We start from the raw sequence: 27,937 nt of genomic DNA, 5'->3' as shown, positions 1-27,937 counted from the left end.
GATGTGGCTCTCCAGGGCATGGGCCACTTCTCCCGTGAGTTGGCTGAGAAAAAGTTTGAGGGTGCTGAGCATCTCTTAAAGATGCAAAACTAGCAGGCTGCATTCTCTTCCAGGATGTGCTGAAGCCTCCCCAAGATGAGTGGGCAAAACTCAGGATGCATGGAAGCCACCTTGGCCTTGGAGAGGAACCTGAACCAGGCCCTTTTGGAGCTGCATGCCCTGGATTCTCCCTGCGCAGATCCTCATCTCTGTGACTTCCTGGAGAACCACTTCCTGGATGAGGAGGTGAAACTCATCAAGAAAATGGGCAACCACCTGACTAACCTCCACAGGCTGGCCGGCCCCCAGGCTGGGCTGGCCAGTATCTCTTTGGAAGGCTCACTCTCAAGCACAACTAGAAGCCTTTGGAGCCCAGAAGCTTTTGAGGGGTCCCTCTGCATTCCTCTGGTGTTTGGCTTTTGCCTGAGTCTCTCCTCCTAACTACTAGCCATTCTTTTAGCCACCCTGAAGCCCTCTCCTATGCACTGAAACAAATAAAAACAATAAAGCTGCTTGCAGCAATCAATCAATCAATCAATCAATCAATAAAATAAGATATTAAATCACAACTTAACTTTACAACTTAAGGAACTAGAAAAAGAACAGACAAAACCAAAGCTAAAAGGAAATAATGAAGATTAGATCAGAGATAAATAAAATAAGTAATGGAGCTCTGGAAGATTGCGGGTTCCATTCCCAGTCAGGCCATATACCTAGGTTGCTGGTTCGATCTCCCATCCAGCATGTTCAGTGTATAGAGTTTTGGCCTAACAACTGAAGGATTCCCAGTTCGATTCCGGTAAAGGGCACATTGGGTTGCGGGCTCAGTCCCCAATGGGGGATGTGCAGGAGGCAGCTAATCAATGATTCTCTCTCATCATTGATGTTTCTCTCTCTCTTTCTCTCCCTCTCTGAAATCAATAAAAATATCTTTAAAAAATAAAAGCAATTAAAAAAAGAAAAACAATTGAGAAAATTAATGAAGCAAAAGTTAGTTCTTCAAAAAGATGAAAAAAAACTGATAAGCCTTTAGCTAGATAGATTAAGGGAAAAAGAGAGAAGACTCAAATTACTAAAATCAGAAATAAAAATGGGGCCCTAGTTGGTTTGGCTCAGCAGATAGAGCGTTGACCTGCGGACTGAAGGGTCCCGGGTTCGATTCAGGTCAAGGACATATGCCCGGGATGCAGGCTCCATCCCCAGTAGGGGGCGTGTAGGAGGCAGTTGATCAATGATTCTCTCTCATCATTGATGTTTCTAGCTCTTTCTCCCTCTCTCTTCCTCTTTGAAATCAATAAAAATATATTGTTTTTAAAAAGAAATATAAGTGGGGACATACTGTGAATTCTACAGAAATAAAAAGAATTTAAGCACTGTTTATGCCTGGTTTTCTCTAAAGCTGAGATGGCAACCCAGCACCTCCTCTCTGGAGAGTGTAGGGTTGCTATCGATCACATGGCATCTTATAAGCTGCACATCAGTGATGTTTATTTACCGATGGCCTGTTATTACATTGAAGGCCCAGGAGAACCTCTTTTTGCCACATTCTTTGAAGACCAAGCTGAGGTGAAGAGGGAACATGGAAAGCAATTCATAAGATATCTAAGAGTGCGTCAGAGTAAAACCTGCTGTTGGGTAATTAAGAGGCCTGAGATAACTGGGGAACTGGCATACAAGCTCTAGAGTCTGCTCTGGAGCTGGAGAATAAGTTAACCAAGCTCCTGCTAGACCCGAAGACCATGGCTTCTGCAACAGTGAATACGATCTCTTATGCTTCTTGGGAAAGTACCTGGGTAGATAGAAGAAGAAGACAAACTACCTGGAATGCAGCTTGTATATCATAAAGAATTAGAAAAGCAGGCCCAGGAGGGGGAAGTCCCATTTAAAAAGCCTGCTGAAGTGTTTGGTAAATAGACCTGACATCTGAAGGCGATAGAGCGAGTCTTCCTATTGTAGTAGGTTACAAAATCAGCTACTTAAGAATCTTAATCTTCTCCATTTGACAGAAGACTGCTTTCCTTCATTGGTGTGTGAACAAATAAATCCGTTTTTGCATTATAAAAATAAATCCTAGCCCTAACAGGTTTGGCTTAGTGGATAGAGCGTCGGCCTGCGGACTCAAGGGTCCCAGGTTCGATTCCGGTCAAGGGCATCTACCTTGGTTGCGGGCACATCCCCAGTCGGGGGCATGCAGGAGGCAGCTGATCGATGTTTCTCTCTCATTGATGTTTCTAACTCTCTATCCCTCTCCCCTTCTCTCTGTAAAAAATCAATCAAATATATTTAAAAATAAATAAATAAACAAATAGATAAATAAATCCTATATAATAAAACCCTAATATGCAAATCGACCAACCAGGAGAACGACCGGTTGCAATGACAGGCACTGACCATCAGGGGGCAGATGCTCAATGCAGGAGCTGCCCCCTGGTGGTCAGTGCACTTCCACAGAGGGAGTGCCGTTCAGCCAGAAGCCAGGCTCACAGCTGGCAAGTGCAGCAGGAGCCTCTCCTGCCTCTGTGGCAGCGCTAAGGACCCCTTAGGGGATGTCCGGGGAGCAGGCCTAAGCTGGTAGTCGGACATCCCCCGAGGGTTCCCAGACTGCAAGAGGGCACAGGCCTGGCTGAGGGACCCCTCCCAGCAGGCACAAATGTCATGCACCAGGCCTCTAGCAAATGAAAAGAATATAAGATAGTTCTATGAACAATTATATACCAACAAATTGAATAACCTTGATAAAATAGACAAATTCCTAGAAACACAAAACTTACCAAGACTAAACCACAATGAAAAAGTAAATCTGAACAGACCTATTACTAGTAAGGAAATTGAATAAGTAATAGGCAATAGTGTGGAAAAGGCCTGGGGAGGGATGCAGTAATCAAGATAAATAAGATGTAGAGGGGTAGGGGGAGTTAATGGGGGGAGTGGGGAAGGGACATCTGTAATACTTTCTTTTCTGTTCTTATGTAATACTTTCAACAATAAAGATAAATTTTAAAAAATAAAACATATTTAGTTCAAATAATAATTTAAAAATCCCCTAGCCAAAAAAAAAAAAAGCCCCGTTGGCTTCACTGGTGGACTCTACTAAACATTTATTTTATTTTATTTATTTATTTTTAAAATATATTTATTGGTTTTTTACAGAGAGGAAGGGAGAGGGATAGAGAGTTAGAAACATCGATCAGCTGCCTCCGGCACCCCCACCCCCCACCCCCACCGGAGATGTGCCCGTAACCAAGGCACATGCCCTTGACCGGAATCAAACCCAGGACCCTTCAGTCCGCAGGCCAACACTCTAAACACTGAGCCAAACCGGTGAGGGCTCTACTAAACATTTAATATTGCCAATATTTCTCAGACTTTTCCAAAAAATTGAAGAGGAGGGAATACTTCTTAACTCATTCTATAAGGCCAGCATTACCCTGATACCAAAGCCAGGAAAAGGCATTACAAGAAAACTATAAACCAATATCCCTTATGAACACTGATGCAAAAATCCTCAACAAAATACTAGCAGACCAAATTCAGTAGCATATTGAAAGAATTATATGTCACGACCAGGTGTAATTTATTCCCAGAATGCAGGAATAGTTCAATATAAGAAAAACCAATCAATATTATACACCACATTAACCAAATAAGGGATAAAAACAGACATGATCATCTCAATTGACACAGAAAATAGAATTTGATAAAATTCAACACTCTTTTATGATAAAAACACTAAAAAAAAAAGGACTAGAGAGAGACTACCTCAGCACAAAAACCACATATGAAAAACCCATAGCAAACATCATCCTCAATAGTGAAATACTGGAAGCTATTCCTCTAAGATCAGGAACAAGGCAAGGATACCAAATCTCACCTCATCTACTTAACATAGTCCTGAAAATAACAGCCAGAGCAATTAGGCAAGAAAAAGAAATAAGAGGCATCAAAATTGGAAAGGAAGAAATAAAATTATTTCTGTATGTAAGTGATATAATCTTATATGTAGAGCACCTTACAAATTCTACGTGAAAGAACTATTAGAACTATTACATGAGGTCAGCAAAGTAGCAGGAAAAAATTAACACACAAAATCAGTTGCATTTCTATACAATAAAAATGAACAATCTGAAAAGGAAATTATAAAAACAGTTCCATTTACAATAGCATAAAAATAATAAAATACTTAGGAGTTAACTTAACCAAGGAATTATAATACTTGTATAATGAAAACAACAGAGCATTGATAAAAGAAATTTTAAAAGATAAATCAAAGGAAACATTCCATGTTTATGGATTGGAAGACTTCATATTGTTAAAATGCCAATGCTATGATCTCTAGGTTCATAGGTCAACACTCAACCACTGAGCCAGGATGGCCAGGCTGGACACAAGTTTTTAAGGGGGCACCAAAAAAACCCCCCTCATTAATCAAGATAAATAAGATGTCAATGCAATATTTTTTTAAATAACTATGAAAAAAAATCCATGAACAAAATATCAAAATTTTAACCCTGGCTGGTGTGGCTCAGTTGTGCACCCAAAAGATTACTGGTTCAATTCCTTATCAGGGCACATGCCCTGGTTGCAAGCTCTATCCCTGGCTAGGGCCCTGCAGGAGGCATCTGATCAATGTTTTGCTGTTACATCGATATTTCTTTCTTTCTCTCTCCTTCTCCCTTCCTCTCTAAAAATCAATTTAAAAAAAAATCTTAAAAATATATAAATAAAGATAGGTATCAGTATTTCTGACTTTTGCCGTAGGCTCCAATATGACTCAACAGCGTTGTGGGAAATGATATTTGCAACATGTATACAACAAGTATCTATAATACTTATAGAACTCTTATAGATCAATGAAAATGTCAGACAATCCAACAGAAAAGCAGGTTCAAGACTGAAAGGTATTTTATAAAACAGGATAGCCAAGGGCCAATAAATACATTAAAAGGTGTTCAACTTCATCAGTCATTAAGGAAATAAAAATTTAACTCAAAAAGCATTCCACTACACATCTATCCAAATGGCTAAAAGCAAAAGACAGACAATGCCAAGTATTGGTCAGGATGTAGAAAAAAACAGAAGTCTCAGACATGACTGGTGGGAGTGTAAAATGATACAATTACCTTTTTAAACTGGCAGTATATATTAAAGCAGAACTCACATATCTTATGATTTAGCAATTCCACTTCTAGATAATAGCCAGTAGGAAAACAGTCATATGTTCATCAAAAAACTGTTCAAGCCCAACTGGTGTGGCTCAGCGGTTGAGCATCAACCTATGAACCAGGAGATCATGGTTCAATTTCCAGTCAGGGCACATGCCCGGGTTGTGGGCTAGATCCCCAGTGGGGGGCATGCAGGAGGCAGCCGATTAGTGATTCACTCTCATCATTGATGTTTCTATCTCTCTCCCTCTCCCTTCCTCTCTGAAATCAATAAAAAAAATTTTTTAAAAAAAACTGTTCAAGAATGTTCCTAGTAGCACTGTTCATAATAGGCCTCAATCAGAAACAACCCAAATGCCCACTAAGGTAATGGATAAATAAATAGTGGTATATTAATTCATGAAATACTATATAACAATGAGAATAGAGAAAATAACACAATAACATAAATGAATCTTACAAACCTAATATTAAGCAAAAGAAGTTACACATAAAAGCATATACACATATGTGAAGCCCTCCAAACAGGCAAAACTTAATTATGGTGTTAGAAGTCAGATTGGTGGTTACCATTGGAAGGAAAGGGACTAAAAGAGGATATGATGGGGGCTCCGAGTGTTGGTAATGAACTATTTTTATTATTTTTTATTTTATTACTATTGTTTATATACTTTTATTGATTTCATGGAGGAAAGGAGAGATAGAAACATCAATGATGAGAGAGAGTCATTGATCGGCTGCCTCCTGCATGCCCTGGGGATTGAGCCCCCAACCCGGGTTATGTGCCCTTGACCAGATTTGAACCTGAGACCCTTCAGTCCCAGGCCAACACTCTATCCACTGAGCCAAACCGGCTAGGGGTAATGCCCTATTTTTAGATCTAGGTTCAGTTTTTCAGGGTGTGTTCACGTGGAAAAAATTCATTGAGCTGAAGACTTTTTCCCCAATAAAAACAAAAAATTTTTCAATAAAATTTTACTTAAGAGAAAACAAAAGTGAGTTCAGACCAGGCAGGAGCCCAGGGAAGAGGAAGATGAGGATTAAAAAACTTAAGCGATCAAGTGAGAAAGTAGGGTATCATAATGCACTTTCTCTCTCTGGCCCCACTCCTTCCCCAGCTATGGCAGATACTTTCAGTTGTAATTTTATCCACAAAGGCTAAGGGAGGCTAGTCTTTGTCTTCCTACTTGATATACAGGAAGGTGGCAGCCCTGAGGAGGTCAGCGACTAAATTAAAGCCTCACAGGCAGTTAGAGGTGGATGCAGGATCAAAAACTGGCCTCCTAATTCCTGCTTCTGAGTTTTGTTACCAGGGCCTGCTGCTCCTGTGTCAGGCCACCTGACCACAGGGAGGTTAGGCTCCAAGCAGTGAATGCTTTGCCTCTGTCTCCCTAATTTATAGTGATGCCAAAGATGGAGATGGTCTCCTAATTTATTTCACAGTTGAAATGAGAAAGCAGATATCTAGTCAGTCATCATATGTACACTTTCCTAGAAGCAAATGTCAAAGAGTACAACTACAGGACATAAAGAGCCATTTTAAACGAACATCTCCGCCTTCTAAAAGCCCCATCACTGACTGTGTATTGAAAGAGGCCTGCTGGCCCTTGTGAGCAGACCTAACCAAGGAAGAGGGAAACACATAATGCCTAGAATCCTGTCTGTAATGACTGTTTCTAAAGAAGTGAGTAGAGTCACACTTTGCATCCTTCCATCTTTTTGTTTTGTTTTGTTAATCCTCACCGGAGGGTATTTTTCCATTAATTTTTAGAGAGAGTGGAGGGGGGGGAGAAAAGCATCGATGTGGGAGACACATTGATTGGTTGTCTCTGGGTTAAGCCTGAAACCAAGGTATATGCTTTTGACTGGGAATCGAACCCGGAACCCTTCAGTTCTTGGGCCAACGCTCTATCCACTGAGCCAAACCTGCCAGAGCCCTCTCATCTTTTAAACAAGATTCAAATTGTGGTTTACAAAGTTTTGAATCTAGTACTTTGTTTCAAGCTGAGTCTTCTTAAAAACACCTTAAGAAAAAAAAAAAAGTAACGGTCTCAATTTGGGTTATACATTTCCTTATGTCCTTGAATTTGCAGAGCTCCAAAGCAAGGCAATCTGGCATTTGGTTTCTGAGACCCACAGGTCTGTTTTTCAAAGCCTCAACCTGACAGGGACCGAAACTAAATACTTCAACCTACAATTTACTTCTTTTGAGGTAAGGGTCGGTCTCCTTTCTACATCTGTCTGACAGGATGTTTAAGTGACCAAATCAAAAGTCTATAATGGCTCCCACCCCCATTCCTGGTAATTACCATTGCATAGGGCCTTCCTGCTGAGGGCTGTGCCCAAAAAGAAGCTACCAGTGTTAGTGCCCCGATCCTTAATGAGATCCATGCTGTTTTACTAGTAGCAGAGGAGACACAGATCCACTCCCTTTCTTCAATGCGAGTCAGTTTTTTAAAAAAATTTCACAGCAGTTTGACCACATGAACTATCTCATTCTCAGAGGCTCAGCTGGGAGATCTATAACTTCATGTTTCCAGGATATAGTTGCATTAATCCCTAAACTTGCTCTTCTTATCGTCCCTTGTTGTCCGCTCATTGTAACATGGCTGCTCCCTCCATATAAAGGTTCTTCTTTCCTCCACGTATCTCAACAGAGCTCTGCCTTCTGGTACAGTGAAGGGTACAGACCTGCAGCCTTCTCTACAAGGCATGGGCAGGGGCCAGCTGCTTTTACTATAATTTAGGTGGTTAAATATTTAGGAAAATTCTGCACACGAATAAGAAACTGATTCCGAAATTCCAATCAGCAGAATGTACCAGGCAAAAATCATCTAAGCACTGAGGGCTTGGGGAGACTTTTACAATAGAAGAAGCAAATAAACAAAAAATAGAAGATGAGGAGGAGAGAGGAAGAAGAAGGATGAAGAAGAGATGGTGAAGGAGAAGAAATTGAGCCGATAGCATACTAAGCATAAATATCATACTGTATCAAAACACCCGTTGAGAAAGAGAAAGAGAAAGAGATTTCATCTCCCCACACTGGGCTCACCTCTCACTATACAGGGCCCTCTCCCATGAATTGTAAGTAGCCGCTCTCTGTGGTCGATAACATAATTCCAGATCAGAAGAAGGATTCTGAAATCAAGATGTTTTTAGATCAATGGTTCTCCATGGAATCCGGAGATCTCTAGTGGGTCTGCAAAGATTCTCCCAATTGTTCTGTGGGCTGAGTCAAAATGCAAGACACAGAAGTGTGTTGGGTGATTCTGCCCCCCCTCCTCCTGAAACATATTTTCCACTGCAAATTTCAATCAAAATGTGAAAGTACCAAAGAAATACGTTTAAGAGAAGTTACAGGGATTCAGCAAAAAACACTTCAAAAGTATGAGTTGTTTTGTTTTGTGTGTTTTTTTTGTCAATTGTAATTGAAAAATAAAGACAAGTGCCATATGATTTCACTCATATGTGGAATTAATGAACTGAACTACCAAGCAAAATAGAGACAGACTCAGAGAGAGCACGCAGACAGCTCCAGGGGTGGGGGCTGGGGAAGGGAGGGAAAGGATGGGAAAGGGATTAAGCAAAAGAAAAAAGAGAGAGAGAGAGAGAGAGAACTCATGGACATGGACAATAGTGTGGTGATTGCGGGGGTGGAGAGGATGGGTGGAGGTGGAAAAGGGCATAGAGGGGATAAATGGTGATGGAAACAAATAAAAAAAATAAAAAGTGGGCTTTTTGTTTGTTTGCTGGCTTGTTTATTTGATCTAGTAAGTAGGTGTAAATAGAGAAGAATCTTTTGTTCTGCTCAAGTAATTTAAGGAGCAAAAATCTTGAGACTCATCAGGCCAGATGAAAAAGTGGACCTTGCAAAGCACATCTTTTTGAAGGGAGGAAAGTCAGGAGCTCAGGTGTGGAGTAAGGAAGGGGACTGTCTATTGCAGCTGCAGTTTAAGAAGATCTGCTTTCTTCATCCTAGCTCCACAGCAAGTTAACCTCAGGAAAGCCTGTGCTGCTGGAGAGGAGTTTTATGGGTTATCGAATGACCTATTTGATAGCCGTATAACACAGCAAAGCTTCCCGGCCATCCAGGCTGCTCAGATGCTATGAGATAAAATGTACTTATGGTTAGATTGGCCCTTCCCTCTCTACCAGAGCAACGTGCACATTAAGCTGTTTGTTGGACCAATTTGCACAGCCATAGTTTCTTGGATTTCAAAAGAGATGGGTTGCCTACACTGCAGGTAAACAGTGTGGAAGCTGTAAATTAAAATGAACTTGGAGGCGTCTAATTGGATTTTGCTGATGTACTTACAACACCATTTACCAATTCAGATAATTCAGTCATATGTGTAAAGTATCCTGTGATAATTCAGCTACCTTTCTGAATGGCCCAGATGCTGTTAGCCCTCTTGATCCTTTGATGAAGACCAGACCGAGAATAAAGAAAGCAAAGTTCTTTTCATCTTACTTGATTGATCAGATGAAAACAACTTGTTCACTCTTTGAATGTGATTGAAAAAAATGAAAGAAAGAAAAAAACCCAATCCCAACATCTGGATGGAATTATTACATACCTTTCTGGGACCCTCTGGTTCTTGAATGTTTTGACTAATGGTTCCCTTTCCAAAGTCTGTGGAGGCTCAAGGACTCAACCTGTCAGAGAATGATACTTTGCTACCAGTTACTGCAAGTTGGTTTAAATAGGTTGTCAAGATGCTGTAGCTGTGACCAAATCCCTGGCAGGGGCAGGTGAGGCAGTACATGCCACGTAAGTACACTCACGTGTTTCTGTGTCGATACCCAGTGGGAAGGGCATGGTCCTTCTGGAGAAATTGGGGCTCTCTATTGTATTGCATATTGTATTGTCCTAGCCTTAAAATTTGCCTCCATGGATACACTTTCCTCATTAGGAGAAGATCTATGTTTGATTCCTTTTATGGCTAATGTTTCTGGATCCCTAGGGTATAGCAGAAAAAGGACCAGAGTATCAGAAGACCTGGTTTCAGCTCCAACAACAAGCTCTGGGATTTATTTTTATTTTTTTTTAATATATTTTTATTGATTTCAGAGAGGAAGGGAGAGGGAGAGATAGAAACATCAATGATGAGAGAGAATCATTGATTGGCTACCTCCTGTATGCCCCCTATTGGGGATCGAGCCCACAGCCCATGCATATGCCCTTGATTGGAATTGAACCCACAACTGTTCAGCAGTCCACAGGCTGAACAGTGAATGCTCTATCTACTGAGCCAAACCAGTTAGGACAAGCTCTGGGATTTTAAGCTAATTTATCTACCTTCACTGAGGTTCAGTTATACATATGGGATATATATATATATATACACACATATATATACATATATATGTATATATACACACACACACACACACACACACACATATATATATAATTGATTTCAAAGAGGAAGGGAGAGGGAGAGATAGAAACATCAATGATGAGAGAGAATCATTGATTGGCTGCCTCCTGCATGACCCACACTGGAGTATGTGCCCTGACCAGGAATGGAACTGTGACCTCCTGGTTCATAGGTCAACACTCAAACACTGAGCCATGCCAGCCGGGCTGAGCTTCAGTTTCTTTGTAAGTAATGTGGGTAAGTAATATCCTCAATGGAGATACTGGAGAATGAATTGAGATAATCTACACTAATAAAAGAGAAATATGTAAATTGGTCACCACTCCGCTACACCCACCAGCCAATCAGGATGAGTATGCAAATTAACTCAACAAAGATGATGGGTTAATTTGCATACACAGGCACGGAGCGAAGACTGAAGGCTCTGGCCTAAGTGAAGACTGAAGACGACTGAAGACTGAAGAGGCTTGGCTTCTCCGCTGCGGCCGGACCAAAGGCCTGGGTCCTGGGTGCCGGAGGGAAACCGGTGCCAGCAGCCAGGGGAAGGAAGGCCTATTGTGCAAATCTTTGTGCAACAGGCCTGTAGTGGTATATAAAGTGCTTGGTAGGGCCCCATGCACATGAAGTGCATATGAATCTGGGGGAGCACACTGTGCCAAAGGAGGGCTCTGCTTTGAGAGAGGAAGACTTCACAATTATAATGAGAGCCCAAGGAAGGGGTTCTATTATTGTCGAGTTTCCCTGTTTTACTGCAACTTTTTGTAGGATGCTTGTTCTTAAGGTGGAATGGTGGAAAAAGCAATTAACTGGAAGTGAGGTCATTAATATCCTAGTCCTGATTCTGGTAACAACAGAGCTAGATAAGTTCGGGGAAGTCATGCAATTGCTTTTCTCACCTATATAATAATGATTCTCATACTTTACCTTTCAAAGCATAGTATTATTATAAAACTTAAATTAGATGGAGCTTATACAAAAACAGATGAGACATATAAAAATATAACTTATTTTGGTCAAAAACTTCAAAACAATCTGGCCAATCTAGCAGAGTCTAATACGCTCTGACAAGCTTGTCTGAAATATGATTTAACCCTGTTTCTGTGGCTGACAGAGATGAAGTATAAGTGGCAAGTCCCCCACTGAACTTACCCAAATAGCCAATCCCTTGGATTCTGTGAGTAGTTCTTAAAGGACAATGAGAAATAACATCAGGGGATGAGCAAAGGTTTGGCTCCAGCTTTTCTAAGTCTCCTGTGAGGGCATGGTTGAAGCTTCTAGAACCAGGGCTATATCTTTGATGGCTGTGAGGAACTTGTTTGGAGCCAAGGGCTTCAGGAGCTTGCTCCACGCTCTGACCTTAGCATATAGTGGAGCAAGTTAGCAGGTCTGGGAAGCAGGGAGGGTGGTCACACAACTTTGGGAAGCTTAACATAAAGTCCCACCCTCAAATCACTGCTCATCCACAAGCGTTTAAACATTCACTTGCAACAACAGCCTAGAAGGATAGTCATCCTCTTTATCAGACCTGTTGTTTTCCTTCCCAGGCAAGAAATAAGTGAAGAAGAACGCTAGGAAAACCTATATTTGTCTTATTTTTTGCTTTTGCCTTTTTTCTTTAATGACTCAGAATATTGCAGAATATTGTACTTGCCCTGAGTGTACAGTTCAAGGGAGAGGTTTATGGAGCAGGCTCTCAACTCTGAGGCATGGAGGCTCTCCCCACTTCTCATAGCAAAGGGCTGCCTGGAATGTCTCTCCCATTTATGGGTTTGCCTGAACTGTAAAGCTAAAGCATCTGCTCCAAACTCTTCTGCGTGGACATGGGGACATTTGGACACAGATCTTTCCCCCCAAATGCTGCCTTTTACATGGAGCCACTGAAGTGGTGGATTGGGGTTGGAGGGCAGGGAGGCAGTAGTAGACAGTGAGAAAAGGAATCCACCTTTTCTCAGGTGGCTATCCCAGTGGCGGGCATGCAGCATCTCCTCCTCAACTTGTCCATAAACAATACCTACTCACGTATTGGTAAGGACAGGAATCCACTGGAACTAACACAAGCCCCAGCATTTGAAGTCCCCAAGCAGATCCAAGTCCAGGCTTGCCACACTGGGTACATGTAAAAGGGGTCATCAGTATGCATTTCTTTTTAATGCTTGTGGCGATTCTACCTCAGAAGCAACTTGGAAAAAATAAAAAACTCCTTCTTAGAGAACCTGCATCTATTTAGATCCAGAGTAAACAAGCATATAAAGGGCAGCTTGCTCAGTATTTCTAAGATGTGGGGTTTGTCAGTTCCTTAGAGCAGTGGTCAGCAAACTCATTAGTCAACAGAGCCAAATATCAACAGTACAACGATTGGAATTTCTTTTGAGAGCCAAAATTTTTAAAATTAAACTATATAGGTAGGTACATTGTTATTAACTTAATTAGGGTACTCCTAAGCTGGCCTTTGCTAAAAACGTCCTCAATCTGATTGAGGTATGTTCGCTGAGGTCGACCCCTTCCAACTCTCCCATCCACACTCGTCTTGTATGCTTGTTTCCTCCATCTCCTTTCCGAAAACTGACTTCTGCGCATGGGCCACGAAGTTTCAATCGCACTGTACATGACCGCCCGCATGTGGTATTTTGTGGAAGAGCCACACTCAAGGGGCCAAAGAGCCGCGTGCGGCTCGTGAGCCGCAGTTTGCCAACCACTGCCTTAGAGAAAAGAGTAAATAGGAACAGTTTTCATTTGGGGGGCATCTGGTCAGGGGGCCCTTAAAGGGACCCTGACATCTCAGGGAGTAGGTAATCTCATTCTTCCAGGCTTTATTGTTTGAACTTCACCAGTCTGAGCCAGAGGGGAGTCCAAGCGGGCCAGCAGTCTAAGGACAGACAACCCTTTAGGCAGGAGGGCTGTACTGTGAATACAGGGCTGCCATGATTGGGGAAGCACAACCCCCATAATCTAAAAAGCTTGTCCCCTAGTTGGCCTTCCTTCCTCTAACTTTTCAGGCCCTGTGATCTTTACTACAAAGCAAACCATATGATTTTGATTCTAGCTCCTGGCTTACTGAGGGCTTCTCATGTCTCCAGTGGCAGGAAGTCCTCCAGCCTCTTTTTTTTTCATTTAAACATATTTTTATTGATTTCAGAGAGGAAGGGATAGGAAGAGAGAGATAGAAAGATCAATGATGAGAATCATTGATCGGCTGTCTCTTGCACGCCCCCTACTGGGGATCGAGCCTGCAACCCAGGCATGTGCCCTTGAACGGAAGTAAGCCTGGGACCATTCAGTTCGCAGGATGAAGCTCTATCCACTGAGCCAACCAGCTAGGACGTTTTTTTCTTCCCTCCAGCCTCTTTAAGCAGCTGTTCTGGCATCTAAGAGAGGAAGCCAGCTTTTCTGAACTCTCACCAGCTGGACATTGTGGCCCCATGGAGAGCAATGCTCAGTGGAAAGCAACACTCAGTAGAAGGGTAATAAGAATGACTGTAAGGTGGGAAGACACTCCTGGGATTTATAGAGGCGGACTCCAGGTTGACACCTGTCCAAAGAATTGGCTTTCCCCTCCATTCTATCCCTGGATTTCCATCTGTGTCTCCCTGTGAGAGGACCCTTCTCTAGAGATGGGAGACTAGGATCTAGTCCAGTGATGGCGAACCTTTTGAGCTCGGCGTGTCAGCATTTTGAAAAACCCTAACTTAACTCTGGTGCCGTGTCACATATAGAAATTTTTTGATATTTGCAACCATAGTAAAACAAAGACTTATATTTTTGATATTTATTTTATATATTTAAATGCCATTTAACAAAGAAAAATCAACCAAAAGAATGAGTTCAGAGGTGACATGCGTGTCATAGGTTCGCCATCACTGATCTAGTCCTTCTGAAAAAGATGGGGGAAGGGAGTATTGTCTGACATAAGGGACTACACAAAGCTTCTAATCCCAGAGATTGGTGTTTCAGTCACCAAGATGACTGTAGCCAGGTAAACTTCAGTGAGATTCACTGGAAGAAAACTCTGCGATTTGAGTGGTAGGCAAGGTGAAGGCTAGAGGAAGTCAGTCACTTCTCAGAAGGAATCAATGCTACTTTTCTAGGAAAGGGGAAAAGAGATGGTGATAGACTAAGAAAAACCTTAATCATTTTATTTACTTATATAAAGCTTTATAATATTTAGTCATTTGTTTTTGTCTCTGGGCCTGTGCATGTGCTGACTTTTCCACTTGAATTTTTTTTTTTTTTTTTTTTAGCAGATCCCCATATGGCCATCTCTTTCTCATTTTCCAGATTTCAAATGTCTCCTCCTTAGAAAGGATTTCCTGACAAACTCTTTTATGTGATTCCCACCTCACTCCCTATCATATCACTTTATTCTCTTCTGAGAATTTATTATTACTTGAAACTATTTTGTTTGCTTACTTGTTTTGGTCTAATTATCCAACCATAATGTAATTTCCATAAAAAAATCCCATCTATCTTGTTCACTGTTATACCTTCTATGCCTAAAATAGTGCCAGTAGAACAGTGAGGGTTCAATAAATAAATGCTGAATGAGGGGATATTTGAGTGGAGTGTTGGGAAAACTAGCCAAAGAAAGCTAGGTAAAATTGGAATGGGCTGCATAAGGCCAGAAAGAAAAGAAATAATCAGGAGAGGAAATTGAGACCAGTAACCAAAATCTTCTGTGAAGTGGAAATAAGTGAAAATTAAAAAAAAAAAAGAAACCAACACATTTTGTTTGATACCTTCCAGCTTTCATCATATTCAACAAACCTTTGTTATGTACTTACACGTGTCCAGCATTATGTTAAGAGCTGCAGAGTCACAGTTGAATAAAGTCAGAGGTTGAAGAGGATGGGGAGAGGAAGTAAAGTTAGGAGTTGCTTTCTCCTGAGTTCTCAAGCCATTCAGTGAGTTCACCATCGAATAAGGAGACATAAAAAACAGCTAGGTAACAAGGGGACAAGGACTATGAGTGTTGGTAAATTTCAATAAGAGGAACATGACAGGGGAAACTACAGAGGAGATGGCATTTAATTTTGGCCTTGAAGATAAGTAAAGAGTTCATCAGGGGGAGAGGGAGAGTATTCCAGGCAAGGAAATAGCATAAGCTAAGGCATAGAGCATGTCAAACTCGCAGCCTGCGGGCTACATGCGGCCCACAATGAAAAATTTTTAGCCCAGCCAATATAACAGTATGTAAGAAACGTTTTTAAAAAAATTTAGTAGCTTAATTTTTAAAATATCCTGTTATACATAATTATTGACTGATTACTACAACTAATGACTGATTGCTATACTTGTGTTGCATTCATTTCCCTTACACACCTTACACGCACCATTTTTTTCTTTTTTTCATTAAATCTTTATTGTTCAGATTATTACAGATATTCAGCATACTGAAAGAGACACAGGTTTTACAATCCTGAAAAAATGTGGTCATCCTGATTTTGGCCATTTTTCACAACTTTCGGTTTTTAAAGTATAGTTTTCATAACACTACAGTATTTATGTTGTCAGAGGCATATTATTGTGATTTTCAAATAAATAAATATTTAAACAGTTTCCCATTCTCAACTTCTAATATGGTAAATATTACTAGATAAAGCTCACATAAACAAAAGCTCTTTGGGATCTTCAAATTTTGCAGAGTATATAGAGGTCCTGAGACTAAAAGTTTAAAAATTTAAAGAAGGCAGGAAGCAGGTCTTATACGTTTGTTTTTTGCTTTTTAAAAATTAAATCTTAAAAAAAGATTGTAATACTTTATTGTTGAAAGCATTACATCTATCCCCCTTTTCCCCCATTGACCTCTTCTAGCCCACCCCACCTCCCCTCTTATACCTCTTTGAATCTCCATTGCCATGCACCTTGCAAGATTTCAATAAATGTGAATTGATTGTGAAAATGTGGGAATTTGGAGCGTAGATGACAATAAGTGAAAGTAATTTTTGAAGGGGAATGTTTTGTCATCATCTTAAATGTTACATTTTTATTTTCTAGATACAACTTCCTAGCTATACCGTACCTGTTTCTTCTGCTGAATGTTCATGGGTAAAATAAAAAATGAATACAAAAATAACACTTTATTAAACCTGAGGGAGCACTTCAACTGTCAAGATAGGGGAGAAGATACGATTCAGAAAAGTTTGAACCCTACAAAAAGTTTACTGGGAATGTTAATTTGCAGAAACCCCCATCACAGAATGAGAGAGCTTTAGTTAGGAGGGAAAACAGTGTCATAAAAATTGCCCAAGATTGCCCTAACCGGTTTGGCTCAGTGGATAGAGTGTTGGCCTGTGGACTGAAGGGTTCCAGGTTCGCTTCCGGTCAAGGGCATGTACCTTGGTTGCAGGCACATCCCCAGTAGGGGGTGTGCAGGAGGCAGCTGATCGATGTTTCTCTCTCATTGATGTTTCTAACTCTTTATCCCTCTCCCTTCCTCTCTGTAAAAAATCAATAAAATATATATTTTTAAAATGCCCAAGATTAAGGAGAAACAGCTGCATTAAAGAGCACAAACTATTTGGCTTTAATTGCATAGAAGATAATTGGCCCCAACTGGTTTGTGAAAGATTCATAAACAAAAGAACACGGGGGGGGGGGGGGGAAGACCAAAATAATGGTGCAAGAACTGTTAAAGCAAGACAATGAGATTCATTTCAACCTACATTATTCCTTAAGGCACACTGTCTGCAAACTAGGAAAAAATTTCAATTAAAGTTTTCTGAACCTGCCTTGGAGCTTTATTTAAGAAGCTGTAAATATATGAGATTTTTTTAAATGGTCTTAAATAAAATTTTAATTCTTGTCCTTATCAGAGAGTTTTATATTTCCCTATTCTTTGACCTAAGATCTCATCAATTTGGTGTGAGTTTCTGAAAACACCCAAAATCTTTGATCAGTTTTAACTTACAGTCTTAAATTAAATTGATTGAATCAAAGTCTTTCTCTAAAATCCCATTTTCAACATAAGTCTATACCTAAACTATAATTTAGGAGTAAAAGCAGAATAAATTTATTTAAACACCTAGAGAGACTTACCACCAGAACACTCTTGCTGAAAGAACTATTAAGGAATATACTCAAACAGAAAGAACATAGGTAAGTTAAAAAACCAATGGTGTTTTCATATGTCTCTTGGCTTTCTGAATGTCCTCTCTTGAAAGGTGTCTATTTAGGTCCTTTGCCCATTTTTTGATTGGATTGTTTATCTTCCTTTTGTTAAGTTGTATGAGTTCCCTATAAATTTTGGAGATTAGGCCCTTATCAGATATGTCATTGGCAAATATGTTTTCCCACACAGTGGGTTTTCTCGTTGTTTTGTTGATGGTTTCTTTTGCTGTGCAGAAGCTTTTTATTTTGATGTAGTCCCATTTGTTCATTTTTTCTTTAGTTTCAAGTGCCCTAGGAGCTGTATCAGTGAAGAAATTGCTTCGGCATTTGTCTGAGATTTTCTTGCCTTTGGATTCTTCTAGAATTTTTATGGTTTCCTGTCGTACATTTAAGTCCTTTATCCATTTTGAGTTTATTTTTGTGTATGGTTTAAGTTGGTGGTCTAGTTTCATTTTCTTGCATATATCTGTCCAATTTTCCCAACACCATTTATTGAAGAGACTATCTTGGCTCCATTGTATGTTCTTGCCTCCTTTGTCAAATATTAATTGAGCATATTGGTTCGGGCCGATTTCTGGGCTCTCTATTCTATTCCATTGATCTATATGCCTATTCTTGTGCCAGTACCAGGCAGTTTTGAGAACAGTGGCTTTGTAATACAACTTGATATCTGGTATTGAGATCCCACCTACTTTGTTCTTTTTCAGGATTGCTGCAGCTATTCGGGGTCTTTTTTTATTCCAGATGAATTTTTGGAAAGTTCGTTCTAGATCTCTGAAGTATGCTGTTGGTACTTTAATGGGAAGTGCGTTGAATTTATAGATTGCTTTGGGTAGTATGGACATTTTAATGATGTTGATTCTACCAATCCATGAACACGGTATGTTCTTCCATCTGTTTATGTCTTCTTCTATCTCTTTTTTCAGTGTCCTGTAATTTTCTGAGTACACGTCTTTTACGTCCTTGGTTAAGTTTATTCCTAGGTATCTTAATTTTTTGTGTGCAATGGTAAATGGGATTTTTTTTTTTTCATTTCTCTTTCTGTGAGTTCATTATTGGTGTATAAAAAGGCCATAGATTTCTGGGTGTTAATTTTGTATCCTGCTACATTGCCAAATTCATTTATTAGGTCTAGTAGTTTTTTGATGGAGTCTTTGGGGCTTTCTATGTATAATATCATGTCATCTGCAAATAAGGACCATTTTACTTCTTCTTTTCCAATTTGGATGCCTTTTATTTTTTCTTCTGTCTAGTCACTATGGCTAGTACTTCTATTAGTATGTTGAACAGGAGTGGTGAAAATGGGCATCCTTGTCTTGTTCCTGTTCTTAGGGGAAATGGATTTAGTTTTTGCCCATTGAGTATGATGTTGGCTGTAGGTTTGTCATATAGGGCTTTTATTATGTTGAGGTATGATCCCTCTATTCCCACTTTGCTGAGAGTTTTTATCAAGAAAGGGTGTTGGATTTTGTCAAATGCTTTTTCTGCATCAATTGATATGATTATGTGATTTTTGTCTCTCAGTTTGTTTATGTGATGTACCACATTTATTGATTTGCAGATATTGAACCATCCTTGCATCCCTGGAATATATCCCACTTAGTCATGGTGTATGATCTTTCTAATGTATTGCTGAATCCGATTTCCTAGGATTTTGTTGAGGATTTTAGCATCTAAGTTCATCAAGGATATTGGCCTGTAGTTCTCTTTTTTTGTGGTATCTTTATCTGATTTTGGGATTAGGGTAATGCTGGCTTCATAGAAAGAATCTGGAAGTGTGCCTTCCTCTTGAATTTTTTGAAATAGTCTGAGGAGGATAGGTTTTAGTTCTTTGAATGCTTGGTAGAACTACCCTGTAAAGCCATCTGGACCAGGGCTTTTGTTTGCTGGAAGATTTTTGATTGCTGTTTCAATTTCTTCAGTAGTTATTGACCTATTCAGGTTTTTTGACTCTTCTTGGTTGAGTTTTGGGAGCTTGTAATATTCTAAGAATATGTCCATTTCATCTAGGTTGTCCATTTTGTTGAAAACCTCGTAATTTTTCAATGATTACAGTAGACAGATCTTTTGTGTAACCAAGAATTTATTTAGCATGATAATGGTTTGTGATTATGTTTTTTTATCACTTAGTGATAAATACCAAAATATTTACAGATGAAACAATATGATAAATAATAACATATAATAGAACTGATTTAATAATAATCCAGTGGCACAGGCTATAGTAGATACAGAAGAGAACATGAGGTGTTAAAGCTGTGTGATGGGTACGGTGAGATTCATGACACTAGTTTCTCTATTTTTTGTATAGCATTGATATTTTTCGTAATAAAAGCTTTTAAAAACCCACCTGGAACATCTGTGAAGTATTTCTTTCTTTATTTTTGTTGTTAATCCTCACCCAAGGGTATATTTTTCATTGATTTTTGTTCTTGTTGTTGTTAATCCTCACCAGAGGATATTTTTTTCCATTGATTTTGTAGAGAGAGTGGAAGGGAGGGGGAAAGACAGAGAGAAACATCGATGTGAGAGAGACACATTGATTGGTTGCCCCCTGCATGCACCCCGACCAGGGTAGGGGATCAAACCTGTAACCCAGGTATGTGCCCTTGACTGAGAATCAAACCTGTGACCCTAACCAGTTGAGCACATAGGCCAGGGCATCTGTAAAGTATTTAGATTTCAGGTCCCACCCCAGAGACATGGTATCCAAGAAACTACAATGTTAACAAACTCCTCCATCCTCACCTGCACCTAACCCCTAACATCCCAACTCCCACATGCAATTGTTCTTCAGACCACACTCTGAGAAATACTCTGTTTTCATTTCAAGTGATAGTTTAAAATGGAGACGTTCTTCATTATAGATAGTTGCTTGTTATTAAACTTTAAAAAAATGTTTGCATTGATTCCAAAGAGGGAGGAGATAGAAACATCAATGCTGTGGGAGCATCTTGCACACCCCCTACTGGGATCCAGCCTGCAACATGGGCAAGTGCCCTGATTGGGAATTGAACCGTGACCCCCTGGTTCATAGGTCAATGCTCTACCACTGAGCCACACTGGCCAGGCTTGTTTTAATTTTAAAATAACACCCCTGGAGAAATCACCACTGCCTTCCAAAATGACTGAATATATTCACTGTAGATCTCTCCAGAGGTCATTAAATTTCCAAGAAATATGTCAATGAACATATTTAGATTACATTTAATTCACTGCCACTATACACAGTGAGGTTCAAATCGGGATTTGAGGAAAACACAGAAGTTTTGGCTATTTTAATTACCTTCTCTGTATTTCTGAAATATGTAACACCTGCTCTTGTGCCCTCTTCACATTTTGCCCTCCGATATACCACCTTATTCAGTTTCCCCCTACCGAGAAAATCCCATGCCCAGAATCTAAGACGGGTCCATCCAGAGTCTGAGCACATGGTTTTTTGCAAAAGAAAAGGACTACTAGGATGTATTTTCTCCAATTTTTCAACTCTGATTTAAAGGCTTCAGCAGATAAAATCTTCCGAAGATCAGAGTGCATCATTTTGAATATGAGTAGTTATGCCTCATATCACCTTTCCCTTTCTCTTCATGCACCCTGCCCACCCAATCTGCCTCCTACTTTTTTTAACCTTTTGGTTAGTCCTCACCAGAGGACATTTTTTCCATTACTTTTTCAGAGAGAGTGACAGGGAGGGAAGGAGCGAGTGGGAAAGAGAGAGGAACATTGATGTAAGAGATACATCAACTGGCTGCCTCCTGCACAGGGCCTTACTGGGGGCAGGGAAAAAACCTGCAACCCAGATGTGTGCCCTTGACTGGGAATTGAACCCGAGACCCTTCGGTCCAGAGGCCAAGGCTCTAACCACTGAGCAGAACCAGCTAGGGCTGACTCCTACTTTTAAAAATATATATAGGTCAATGCTCAACCACTGAGCCACGCTGGCCGGGCTGCCTCCTACTTTTAAGAACAAAACAGCCCTAGCTGGTTTGGCTTGGTGGATAGAGCATTGGCCTGCGGACTGAAGGGTCCCAGGTTCGATTCTGGTCAAGGGCATGTACCTTGGTTGCAGGCACATCCCCAGTAGGGGGTGTGCAGGAGGCAGCTGATCGATGTTTCTCTCTCATCGATGTTTCTAATCTCTATCCTTCTCCCTTCCTCTCTGTAAAAAAATCAATAAAATATATATATTTTTAAAAAGAACAAAACAGAACCCTCTAGTAGTTAACTCCCCTAAACTCTTTCTATCTGTTCTACCCCTTTCCTTCAACCTCACTAAAAGAGGAATTTCGCTCCCCAGCACTCTTCCACTAGACTTCCTGGTTACACCTTGCCCCATCTTTTCTCTCTGCTAAACTTACCTTCTCTGCAGAAGTAGGACATTTTGGCTAAGTTCTTCAGTCTTGTAAAAACATGTGTGTATTTGTATATGCCTAATAAAATTTTTTGGCTCTATCCGTTCTGGCTCAGTGAATAGAGCATTGCCCTGTGGACTGAATGGTTCCAGGTTCGAGTTCAGTCAAGGGCACATGCCTTAGTTGTGGGCTCAATCCGCAGCAGGGGGCAGCTGACCAATGATTCTCATCATTGATGTTTCTATTTCTCTCTCCCCCTCCCTTCCTCTCTGAAATCAAAAAATATATATTTTAAAAATTTTTAAATGTCTTGCATTTTTTATTTCTGCATTGTTTCATTTTTAATGAGGATTTATTTATTTCCTTTATGCCAGAAAAATAATATAAATTTCCATTTTGAAAAACCTGAAACAACAAAAGCCAAAACCATGTTTGGGATTGAATGACTGAACCAATTGATGTGTTTTTCTCACATCAATATTTCTCTCTGTCTTTCCCTCTCTCTAAAAATCAATGGAAAAATATCCTCTGGTGAAGATAAAAAAAAAAAAGTGTCAGAACCAGAAAGTTCAGAGGTAAAATTCCACTTTCATGAGGCTTATGTGGAAACAGCCTAGGTCAGGGAATTCCAGTACCTATTTTCAAGTCCTACTATTATCATTTCTTGGTTGGTTGATGTTAGGTAAGTTAAATTTTCTGACTTTATGTTTCTTCATTATTAACATGGTGGTAATCATCCCTACACAGCCTATCTTATTTGTAATGACCAAGTAAGATAATTGATATACATGTACTAATATACATCAATATATATCATTTATCATTAACTCTATTACAATAGGCAGAGTCAAATATATTTTGAGAGGCAGTGTAAGAGAATAGAAAGAGTATGAGCTTCAGAGTCACACAGACCTGGACTCGAATTCCATCTCCGTCATTCATTGTGTGATCCTGGGTGACTTCACCTCTCTGAGCTTCAAATTCCTGTTTATAAAATGAGTATAATATTATTAACCTGACAAGACTGTTGTGAGGATTAAATGAGGTAATGCATGCAACACATCTGCTGTAGGGCCTGACTCTTAGCAAATATTAATTTTTCCCCTTATTCTAACAAGTTGGGATCAGTTTTCTTATGCTCACATGAAAATCCTGAGCTTGTTATTTCCTCAATTAATGCTAAACCACATTAGTAATTACCATCTTAGGTCATCAATAGTCCTCAAAAAGGGTGTTTACTTGCTGCTTTCTTGGGACCAAATTATAAGGTGAGCAGTTCAAATTGAAAGAGTTCAGCATACGTATGTCCTTTGAAGTGGTAACAGGTTATTGCTGAGACATCTTTAAAAGTATTTTGTTACAAAGTAAGATGCGAAACTTATAATGAATATTAAAAAATATCAGAGACACTGGAATACTGGAAAAACAATATTCAAAAAAATTATCTTAAAAGTTTTTGATTGTTGCTATCTCTTCTATTCGAAGCTCACACACAAAAAAAAAACCCCAGAAGCTGGACAGGCTTTATTATTCTGTTTAAAGATGAAGAAACTAAGGCATGAGAAGAAAAAAAAAGAGTGACTTGGTCAAGATTCATCAGTCATCAAGAAACAACCAAGAACTCCACCTTGATCTTTTGACTCCCCATTCAGTGCTTTTAAAAACAAGATTTTGGTTAAATACACATAACATAGAAGTATTCATCTATGACCAAATATGAGTTGCTTCTCCCTCTTGGCTACTGTGAATAATGCTGCTATGAACATGGGTGTACAAATATCTCTTAAAGACCCTGATTTCGCCCTAACCAGTTTGGCTCAGTGGATAGAGCGTCGGCCTATGGACTGAAGGGTCCCAGGTTTGATTCCGGTCAAGGGCATGTACCTTGGTTGCAGGCACATCCCCAGTTAGGGGGTGTGCAGAAGGCAGCTGATCGATGTTTCTCTCTCATCGATGTTTCTAACTCTCTATCCCTCTCCCTTCCTCTCTGTAAAAAAATCAATAAAATATATTTAAAAAAAGACCCTGATTTCAATTCTTTTGAATATATACTTAGAATTGGAATTGCTAATTCATATGGTAATTCTATTTTTAATTTTTTGAGGAACCACCATACTGTTAGGAGGATCAGCCATACATAGTGGCTGCACCATTTTACACTTCCACCAACAGTGCACAAGGATTCTAATTTCTCCACATTCTTGCTAGCACTTATCATTTCCTACTTTATGTTTTTGTTCTAATAGCCCTCCTAATGGATGTGAAGGGCAGTATCACATTGTGGTTTTAAGAGTTTTGAAGTCTTCTGTAGAGATGCCAAAACACTAAGTAAACCTGGGTAACATCACCAACAGTTTAAAGCATTAAGATGCTACTAGATTTAATACACTGTAGGAGGTACACGTCCTTGCCTTCAAGGATTTTATAATCTAGCTGAAAAGAAAGGATACGTGCATTTAAAAATAAATAACGATACAAGATAACAGTCAAAATGATAAGTATTACATGAAGACAGAGAAGGATAAAATTATAGTAGGCTGGCTGATTAGAAAAGGCCTTAAAGAGCAATTTTAAAAGGAAGGGTTTAAATCAGTGATGGTGAACCTATGACACGCGTGTCAGAGGTGACACGCGAACTCATTTTTTTGGTTGATTTCTCTTTGTTAAATGGCATTTAAATATATAAAATAAATATCAAAAATATAAGTCTTTGTTTTACTATGGTTGCAAATATCAAAAAATTTCTATATGTGACACAGCACCAGAGTTAAGTTAGGATTTTTCAAAATGCTGACACGCCGAGCTCAAAAGGTTCGCCATCAGTGGTTTAAATTATCCAAAAGAAGAGGAGGAAATTAATTTTTTTATTTCAAGTATTATTCAATGCATTCTTTCAACATTTATGGGGCTCCTAATAAATTCTGGACACTGTGCTGAGATTGGGGGTTACTAAGTCTCTCAAGAGCAAGGCAGAAAGATGGGCAATGAGTAGTAACAATCCAAGGTACTGAGTATGTACACGGTGTGCTGAATCTTTTTTCTTTCTCTCCCCCCACCCCCCCATTTTTCTTTTTTACACATTAACTTTTTTATTGTGGTAAAAACATATGACATGAAAGTTACCATCTTAACCATTAAAAAAAATTTTTTTTAAAAATTTATTTCAGAGATGAAGGGAGAGGGAGATAGAAACATCAATGATTAGAGAGAATCATTGATCTTGTTGGGGTGCATAGAGACCCCCCCACATATTTGACTGCCTTCAGATATCTCTGGACCAAAACTCTCCTAGTTGTTCTCAGAGAAAATTTCCATATTGATTTATTTCCAGTGTGATTTTGTTTCTTCACTTTCAAGCCTGGGTAGTTAGCCTACTGGGTTCTCCCAGGGAGCCTGTTTTATAAAGGCCCCTTAACAAGTCTTAGTATTTTTTGGTTATTGATTTCACTGCAGCTTCATGCATCTAGCTAATCTGGCTGGCAGTGTAGATAGCGCTTTATTTTGGTGAACACTAGTTTCTCACAATTATATTCCTTTTGTCATTCGTAAAACAACGTGACAGTCCTCCAGGCTCTATGGGCTTCTGGCCAAGCCAAGAAGGCTGAGCCTCAGTTTGCACACATGGCAGTGGAGGCACTTTGAAGTGGACTGTCTGCATGTTGGCCATTAGAATAAAAAATTGGAAAAATAAAAACAAGAGAACCATTGATCAGCTGCCTCCTGCATGCCCCCTACTGGGGAGCGAGCCTGCAACCTGGGCATGTGCCCTAACTGGGAATCAAACTGTGACCTCCTGGTTCATAGGTCCATGCTCAACCACTGAGCAACACCAGTCGAGCAATTTTACCATTTTTAAGTGTACAGTTCAGTAGTGTTAAGTACATCCACATTATTCATGCAACCACTCTCCAAAACTTTATCTTCTTGCAAAACTAAAGCTCTATACTCATTAAACACTAACTGCCCATCCTCTTCTCCCCCCAACTCTGGCAACCACCATTCTACTTTCTGTTTCTATGAGAATGATTACTATAGATACCTCATATAAGTGAAATCATACATAAAGTTGTCTTTTTGTGACTGTCTTATTTCACTTAGTATAATGTCCTCAAAATCGAATCACTGCTTCCTAAGAGCCTACTAATCTATCAATAAGACTATTATCACCTCATTTTACAGTGAATCATAAAAGGAGTATGTAAAGCACATTTTTTCCAGACTATATTCATGCCCAATTTTTTCAAATGGAATATAGCTAGGAAGTTTGCCATTCTCCCTTGGGAAGGAGGCTACATTTAAGAAGATAAGGCTGTTACAAGTTAGTATTTAGCTTTCATCTATCACCCATATGGGTTCTTACATTCACAAACATGTGCTAGGCACTGGGGAAGCAAAGAAATATGAGTAAGGCACAGAATTCTGCCCTCCAGGATCTCAAAGGTAGCTATAATATATGATAAGGGCTATAATCTATACTAACAAAAGGGTAATATGCTAATTAGACCGGGCCAACCGGACATTTTCTGGACGTCCAACTTCCTTCTGGACAGTTAGGGGTGTCCAGGCTGGCAGGAGACCAGTTAGGGGGCGATCAAGCCGGCAGGTAGAGTGGTTAGGGGCAATCAGACAGGCAGGCAGGCAAGCGGTTAGGAGCCAGCGGTCCGGATTGCAAGAAGGATGTCCAACTGCCAGTTTAGGCCCCATCCCTGTGGCAGCTGGACATCCCCCAAAGGGTCCCAGATTGGAGAGAGTGCAGACTGGGCTGAGGGACCACCCCCCCCACCCCCCACCCCCGCATGAATTTCGTGCACTAGGCCTCTAGTTGAGTAATGAAAGAAGACAAGTTGAAATGATTAGCTTTCCCCACACACAAACTAAGTAAATTATAGGCTTCTTTAAGTAACATCTAAGCTGGATCTTAAAGGATGGCAGAAGCTCATCAGATGGGAAGAGAAGGGACAGACATTTCATCCAGGGGACCAGCATGTTCAGGAGATTTAGTATAGTTATTTAGTGCAGCTGAAACTTAGAATATATGATAGGGAGTATTAAGAAAGGTAGAGAGTACAGTGATGAGAAGCGCTGGAGAGGCAGACTGTGGATAGTTTTATTCTAAAAGTAACAGATAAATAACTGATTTTTAGGCAGAGGAACAGCATGATTGACTTTTTAAAGGAAACTGCAGGTCAGATGGAGAATGAACTGACGTTACAAAAAGCCATGACCGTAACATCAGAGAAGGATGTCAGCTAGTTAACCAAATAGGGTCTCACAGATCCTGCTGGAGTTCAGGATCTCCTATTTGGCCTATAAGACAAGAAATCTGATTTTCCTAATGCATCTAGCATGGAAATATACTTGAGGACTGACTCACAATATCTAATTCATAAAAGAATGTGGTATAAAGTATAATCCTAATGTACTAATACACATTCATTTATCAAACACCTATAAAGAACCTTTGTGTTAAGCATTATTCTAGGTTCTAGGGACACAGCTGTGATTAACCATTTCTTGCCCTCACAGAGTTACATTCTAGAGTTTAAAATATTTTTTCAGTGACTAAAATATTTGTGTTTGAACCTTGGCCAGTGTTGCTAAATGGTTAGAGAGTTGACCCTGGCACCAAAAGGTCTTGGGTTTGATTCCGGATCAAGGACATGTACCTGGGTTGCAGATTCGGTTGGAGTATGCGCAGGAGGCAGCCAACCAGTCATATCTCTCTCTCCCCCCCCCCCCCCATCCCTCCCTTCCAAGTTCTCTGTAAAGCAATGGAAAAAATATCCTTAGGTGAAGATTAACAAAATATATATATTTGTGTTTGCTGTCCAGAGGATTTCCTTCCTGATATAAAGGTACCAGGGACTCTAAGTTGGTAATTAAAATGTTGTTTGGTGAA

General features: G+C 39.9%; 1 protein-coding gene and 1 pseudogene across 6 annotated transcripts in view; one reads left to right on the top strand and one right to left on the bottom strand.

Moving 5' to 3' along the window:
- ASIP (agouti signaling protein) overlaps nt 1–27,937 on the bottom strand; it is a 95,495-nt gene that overhangs the window by 64,555 nt on the left and 3,003 nt on the right. For 5 of the 6 annotated variants that reach the window (XM_059705954.1, XM_059705952.1, XM_059705955.1 and 2 more), the window contains exon 4: nt 22,951–23,022. In XM_059705954.1, the coding sequence (XP_059561937.1) occupies nt 22,951–22,976 (26 nt within the window). In that variant the 5' untranslated portion in view covers nt 22,977–23,022. Of the gene's footprint in view, nt 1–8,253; nt 8,419–22,950; nt 23,023–27,937 lie in introns of those variants that run through there. The other variant, XM_059705956.1, reaches the window with a different exon arrangement.
- On the top strand, nt 1,444–1,953 carry LOC132240099 (ferritin, heavy subunit-like; annotated as a pseudogene).

Source organism: Myotis daubentonii, chromosome 8 (genome assembly GCF_963259705.1).
Source record: "Myotis daubentonii chromosome 8, mMyoDau2.1, whole genome shotgun sequence".
Classification (NCBI taxonomy): domain Eukaryota; kingdom Metazoa; phylum Chordata; class Mammalia; order Chiroptera; family Vespertilionidae; genus Myotis; species Myotis daubentonii.
This window is presented reverse-complemented; position numbering and strand designations above follow the sequence as displayed.